Source organism: Anarrhichthys ocellatus, unplaced genomic scaffold (genome assembly GCF_004355925.1).
Source record: "Anarrhichthys ocellatus isolate YVR2014 unplaced genomic scaffold, GSC_Weel_1.0 scaffold7, whole genome shotgun sequence".
Taxonomy (NCBI): Eukaryota; Metazoa; Chordata; class Actinopteri; order Perciformes; family Anarhichadidae; genus Anarrhichthys; species Anarrhichthys ocellatus.
Window position 1 is genome coordinate 8,348,895 of NW_022280037.1, and position 6,421 is coordinate 8,355,315.

Sequence of the window (6,421 nt, forward strand, 5' to 3'; positions counted from 1 at the left end):
AGAGAGAGAGAGAGAGAGAGAGAGAGAGAGAGAGAGAGAGAGAGAGAAATTGCATCTGATAAATGCCCTAATTGCTCATTTTGAGTGAGTTGTCAGATTTACATATTGATTTGTTTATTTTGAGGTTAGTTAATCAGACATAAAGGGTTTACGGTCAGCACTTTGAGGGAGGAAATTGTAGAGGAAAAAAGAAGGGGAAGAAAAGGGCTCGGCTGGTGTGGAGCTCTTTCTCCTGGAGCTGATCCCAGCTTTGAGTTTTTAAACCTTGCGCTGACGCGGAGTCACTCACTTCAGTTTGCCAAAAAGGAACCCCTGGACCTCGTCCACTGGATCGTTCTCTCCCATCACCGTAGCGTTCACGTCTGCCCCTGAAACCACAATCAATGAACTTGTTATTCACATGAGGACTCCTCCAGGGTTACACCATCGTGGGCATGTGTGTATCGATAGTGTGTGCGTGTGTGTGTGTGTGTGCACCTTGGACTTGTGTGTCGTCCTTTGCCTTGTACTCCTGGCTTTTGATGGCCAGCTCCACTCCGTACCCCGACAGATAGACTTTCTTCTCACCTGGATTCTGGAGGGAAAGGAGGAAGCATTGTTAAAAAAAACGATGAGAGGGAGAAGTCGTCCTTTTCTCTATCACGGGTGTGTGAGATTCCTTGATGTGCTTTTATTCAGCGAGAGATCAGGTAGTATTTAATTGCAGCTACACTCGTAGTGAACTTAATGTTTTCAGTCGATATTTGCCCGAGCGGCTTCTGCTGTTGTAAACTTCTTTGAACACATCTTCTTCTCTGTCGTAAACAAAACAAGCGTCTCACTTGCATCACAAACAAACGTGCTTGCACACAACTTTGACAGCTTTCAAGTGCAGACAACCAGCTGCTGCTGGCTAAGTGCTGGAGACATTAACTGTAACCCTGATTGGCCCCGAAGCGTTGAAGTAAAAAGAAAAAGCGCAAAAGTGTTACAACCTCTTTCGTGCACAGGACTTCGTGCCTAACAGACAGATGGTGGGAATAAATTAGCATAATTACAGGGGGAAAGCAAACTTATCAGCTCTATTTGCATGTGAGGGAAGAAGCAATCAAACTTCAACCTGACATAATGACTTGGAGAAGCACTTCTCATGTCAGGTGAGACTGAGAAGCCCAATTAAACGGCAGAGTTTTCTTATAAAGATAAAGACAAATAAAAGCACAAGTGCTGTTTTTTTTTTTTTTTAAATCAACACCCTGCTTCATGTTCACTAACAGGTACAATCAGTATCTTTGGTCGTGGGGGCTGTGCAGTACTTCGACACACCAAAAAGAAACTTTGGGATTTGACCTGACAACCTCTCTGGTCACAAGGACAACACTTAACAAAAGTCACATTGAAACCCACAATGGTAACAATGGAGACTTGGTAAGTAATCGACATGCAGTAGTAGTGCATCGATTTGTACCCTTTAGTTGTTTTGGTATTTCTGAGTAAGTGCAAATGAGGAAACAGCTCAAACACATTCAGATGTAATGTGTATGCAGACAAGCACTCATCTAATGGGTGTGTGTGATTGTGTGGAGGTGTATTTGTATCTTTTTCCCCTACACCTCTTTATTAGATGCTGTTAACTGCATCTAGTGCAAGGTCCTCATCTTACACTGCACCAAAGCAACATTAGTCGCTGCTGCTTGCACACACAGACTGCATATACAGTATATGATATACTGCTAGCTTTTTACTGCAGTTGTGTCATTGTGTACTGTATTACTGCATCCACCATTTAAAGTTACCCTTGTCATAAGAGTGTGAGAAACACCTACAGCTAGGTAGTGGCGGAGCACATAAGTCGCCAGGCCTTCGTGGACTTTGGACGATATGACTTCATGAAGCCTCTGGAAATCCTCTTTCCCCATCTCAGCGTACAGAATGACAACGGGAGCTTCTGGATTTGATCCTGGGTATTTGTGATCGCCTTTGAAAAGGAATGGCTTTGGCCTGAAAGAGAGACGGTGAAGTCAGTTATAAGTCGTTATTTTACTGGTTTATCTCCCTCGTGTCTGACTGCAATGCGTCTGTAATTACCTCGACAGTGCGGTTTTCAGCAATGCTCCTAAACCTTCTTCGTCGCACGTCTTTTCTCCATGGACGCTGAAAAATGCTGAGCAGCCAGCTGGAGGACGCTCATTGGACGCGATCTAAAAACAAAACAAAAAGGCCAGCAGGATCTGTCACTCACATTCACTCCTCACATGCATGTACAGGCCTTCAAACACAAAAGCAAAGCATCCTCCTGTTACCTGCTGGAAGGAGTGTACTGTTGAAGAGTAGGCTCTCAGGGAGAGGGCGAACTTGAGCATGTTCACCTGGACGGAGCTGAGCAAGGCACCAGCTTTCTTTACGATCAGGTCATAGTAGGCCTGATCTGTGTCTGCATGAGGACAACAACCACGAACAGAAGTAATGCGTCAACATTGTGTTCGGTCAGTCTTTATCTCACTCTGTTTAACTGTTTTACATTCTTTAAATCTGTCACAGGAGTTACGGTTTAACTGTTTTGACACAAATAAACAGAATAAAAATACAGTTTGCAGCTTTGTTCCATCATGTTGCTGCTCACATCAGTGTTTGGCCAAAACACTGACACTGCAGTTGCTTCCAAGAGGCTTTCATACACATCATTAATTCCGCTGCTCCCGGCACAGAGAGTGAAAGTGGAAACTGGTCAAGAGTGGCTGAAGCAGCTTTACTTTACCATCATGCTCTCCTTCTATGTTCTGATTGGCCTCCACAAAGTCCCAGAACTTCTCCTGGCTCTCCTCTGCCAGAAACTCGCTAAGAGGAAGAGGAAGGTGGCAATTTAATAAGCTGTGCACACTTACTGTCTGTATGTTGTTAACAGCTACAATTAGATGAATAATAAAAATATACTTTTTTTTGTTTTGTTTGCTCGCCAAAGTCAGAGCACATAGTACTATTATATTATCATCTGGCTATTAGCATCAGTGAGAGTTTAAACTCACTGGGAGGACATCCTCACTAACCACCCCACATGCCCTCAAGACATTGATTTATTTATTATCTGCTTCCCAAATGTAACGTAAGATGTAATGTGGTTAAATGGCTGCTACTGCTGAGCGGTGCGGTATCGTACCTGGCCTCCAGCAGCAGAGGGGTATCTTCCCATTTGGTTGTGAGGGTGGTGGTGACAGCCTTGGAGTCTGCATCCGCAGATACTGCAGACATCAGCGACAGCAGCAGGACCCAGAGAAGCCACATCCTCAAGCCTCCACCTGAGAGACGAGTGGAGGGGGGGGGGCAAATGAGTTGGAGAGTCAGAGAACTGACAGGATAATGAGAGCTAGAATATGTGTTACACAGCCAGGGAGGAAAGCTCCGTCCTGTTTATATATACGGCACAAAAACAAAAGCATCTTGGGAGACACATGGACATCTGAAATGTGTGCGACTGCACACTGAGGGAGCACAGGGATCCAGAGAATCAGTCCACATGTGAAACACTCAACTGTTCATCTGTGATGTGTGGGTATCTGGGCTGGGCAACAATTGATTATTACCCTTTATTAACTTTAAGCAGAGTCGTATCATGTTAGCATTCTACAAATGTCTGTGGTCCAAATTATTGATTTCAGTCAATTTAAAATATAGTCAGTTATTGAAGCTTTTGTTTGATTGTTTGAATACGATAGTTTGCAACCTGTCACATGGTAGCCCGCCCTAAAGTATACTCTGCTTTATTGTCTATTTTACTCTAATTGGGACCATGATTTACTAAATGAACATGCTGTATTGAAGAAGACTTGAAACTAGTGATTGAGACCATTGGCTCATGTTTACAATGTTTACTGAGGGAATAAATCAAGTGAGCGGTAGAGTCATTTTTCTCATAGACTTCAATACAATCGGACTTCTTTTTGCAACCGGAGTCGCCGCCTCCTGCTGGAGTTTACCTTTGTGTTTTGGCATGATTGTATGAAATATACCATATAACGACTTTGAGCCCATTGCTTGTATCATGTTACATGGCCGCTCGTTTTAGAGAGTTTTATTCACACCTGTTGGAGATCTGCACTCCACTGAGTGCACCTTTCTAGTTTTATCTGTTATTTTGCATACATTTTCCATGTTGCAATACATATTGGTATAAGAAAATATTAGCATTATATGCTAACTGTATATACTAACATCGTAATACTAGATTTCAGCCACATTGACAAACAATGACATACTTGCCAAACACATTTACCTTCGCCATACCCCTTCATTAGCATCACCTTGAAGCCTGTTTGCTAGCTGTGCGTCTGAACGCAACGTGTTTAGCTTTATGCTCAGCGGTGGTCATTCTCAGTGAGATACGAGAGGGAGGCAACAACACAGGTGGTCACTGGAGATGCTTTAGACACGCTACAGTTGTTTTCCAACACAAGTAAAATATCAATAAGTGTGGGCATTGTTCCAATATGCTATAGCCCAGTCCCAAGACTCCAAGACCCTTACTTTAAGTTAGTTTATATTCGTTAATATCGTGCTCACATTGTGCATATTCCTAAATCACCGTTTGATGCAGAGTGAACCTGGGGCTAGGTAGAGCCAGACCAACACAACAATAGACCCACGGTGACATGTCAAACACACCAAAGTTAATCCGTTTTTAATCATGTTTAGACGAGGAAAAGCTACAAGTTCTCACATTCAAGTCGATGACGTAATTGAGTAATCTTTGCAGCTCTATAGTTGTACTAAAATTGTAAACAAAACGCTGAATGAATCTCTGACCAATAGGAAAGTTTAGCGTGGCTCCTGCGTCCAATGAGCGCACATTCGTACTTCCGGCTTGTTTCAATGACAATCCTCAGAGCTGTTAAAACAGCGTCACTGTGTTTCTAATATGTTTCAGTGATCTGCACTGATGTCGGTTACAGTTACATCCTGAACCAGTAAACCGTTGGTGAATCACGGCGAGCGTAACGCTTCCTGATTATTGACGTTAGCCCAAAAAGACGTAGTAAGCCAGCTAACTCCTGCTACACAACAAGGAAAAACCCACGATTTTGACTCGTTTCGGTTTACTCGCTGTCAGCTAATGCCATACTCTATAAAAAACAATATCAATCAGCTTCGGATACAGTCGTTTATAGCTTCATCACACAAGAAGTGAATGATATATTCTCACCGAAGCCGGCTCCGTAGCTTCCTACAGTCATGATGCACTAGCTACTGACGAGTGAGTGGGTCCTTCCAGATAGGTAACCGCAATGCTGCCTGTTCAAAATGACCAAATCCTCCCAAACAGTAGTCATGAATCCTCCGAGCATTAAACTATTTAACAACAACGTGACTTGAACACAAAATAGTCCATTTCAGTCAGAAATAATTAAAGACTGATATATGAGGAAACTGAAGCTAATCTAGCGATTAACATTACCGCCTGATCAATGCCTCCCCCCAAATAACATAACGTTACTTAAATATAATACCTTTTTTATTTACCCAATTAAAAAAAACAATTATTCAAGAGAATAATGATACTAAAAATAAGCATTTGGAGAAGAAATAACATGTTTGCAGCCAACATTTATTTTAAAAAAATAGTTTGACTGATAAATCATAAAACTATCCCTGCTAGAAATGAGACATTTACTGTATTTAAGAATAGAGATGTAAGTGGCTGGAAAGACATGATCCATGACAACAGATCTCATCACTGGATTGTTATATATCAAATATAAAATGTATGCTTAGCTGTGGTCAGTCGTTATTTGTATCAGTTATAGGAAAACCCCCACCCCAAACATAATTTACATTGTACCATTCCAGTGATTTTGGACAGTAAAATCAATATTTAGTGACATACACAACTGTCTCTCCAGCTACAAAATCAGGGCAAGTGTCACTTTTATCGAGCTGGTCATTTCGACACTTCATTTGCGGCAGGCTTTATAGTTTCCTGGAAATTTGTTTACAGCCCTTACAGGTGTGAAACAAATAATGTCTCCATGATGCTGTTTTTACTGTCTATGGTGCAGATTTACAGGATAATTAAAGTCACATGGCTCCCATAAACCCAAGTATGTTAAAACACACATCTTGTGTTTATCATTTTTAAAGAGAGGCGTCTATAGAAAGTAGCACAGTAATCATTTATTTTTGTATTTATTTATGTAACAAAATGAACACAATATACACAATAAACACTATTAAAGCTGAGCTGTATAACATAATATATATAATTGAATACAATTTTAGGATGGATTTGATATTTAAATGGGGAAAGATTACAGAAAATGGGTGTGCATGTAGATATGTTTAGGGCTCCGACACAAATTTTCTATCACACGCTGTTAAGGTGATTATATATATATATATATAAAACTGTGCTACTTTCTATAGACGCCTCTCTTTAAAAATGATAAACACA

At 41.3% G+C, this 6,421-nt stretch overlaps 1 protein-coding gene across 4 annotated transcripts in view; it reads right to left on the reverse strand.

The window, feature by feature from the left end:
* The window catches only part of uggt1 (UDP-glucose glycoprotein glucosyltransferase 1), a 24,362-nt gene extending 19,125 nt beyond the window's left edge, over positions 1–5,237 (reverse strand). For all 4 annotated transcript variants that reach the window (XM_031848000.1, XM_031847999.1, XM_031847998.1 and 1 more), the window contains exons 1-8: positions 5,177–5,237; positions 3,137–3,275; positions 2,738–2,817; positions 2,283–2,413; positions 2,068–2,180; positions 1,806–1,980; positions 478–574; positions 290–368 (exon numbers count right to left, since the gene is read on the reverse strand). In XM_031848000.1, the coding sequence (XP_031703860.1) occupies positions 290–368; positions 478–574; positions 1,806–1,980; positions 2,068–2,180; positions 2,283–2,413; positions 2,738–2,817; positions 3,137–3,275; positions 5,177–5,207 (845 nt within the window). In that variant the 5' untranslated portion in view covers positions 5,208–5,237. The remainder of the gene's footprint in view (positions 1–289; positions 369–477; positions 575–1,805; positions 1,981–2,067; positions 2,181–2,282; positions 2,414–2,737; positions 2,818–3,136; positions 3,276–5,176) is intronic.
* Between the last annotated feature and the right edge of the window lie 1,184 nt (positions 5,238–6,421).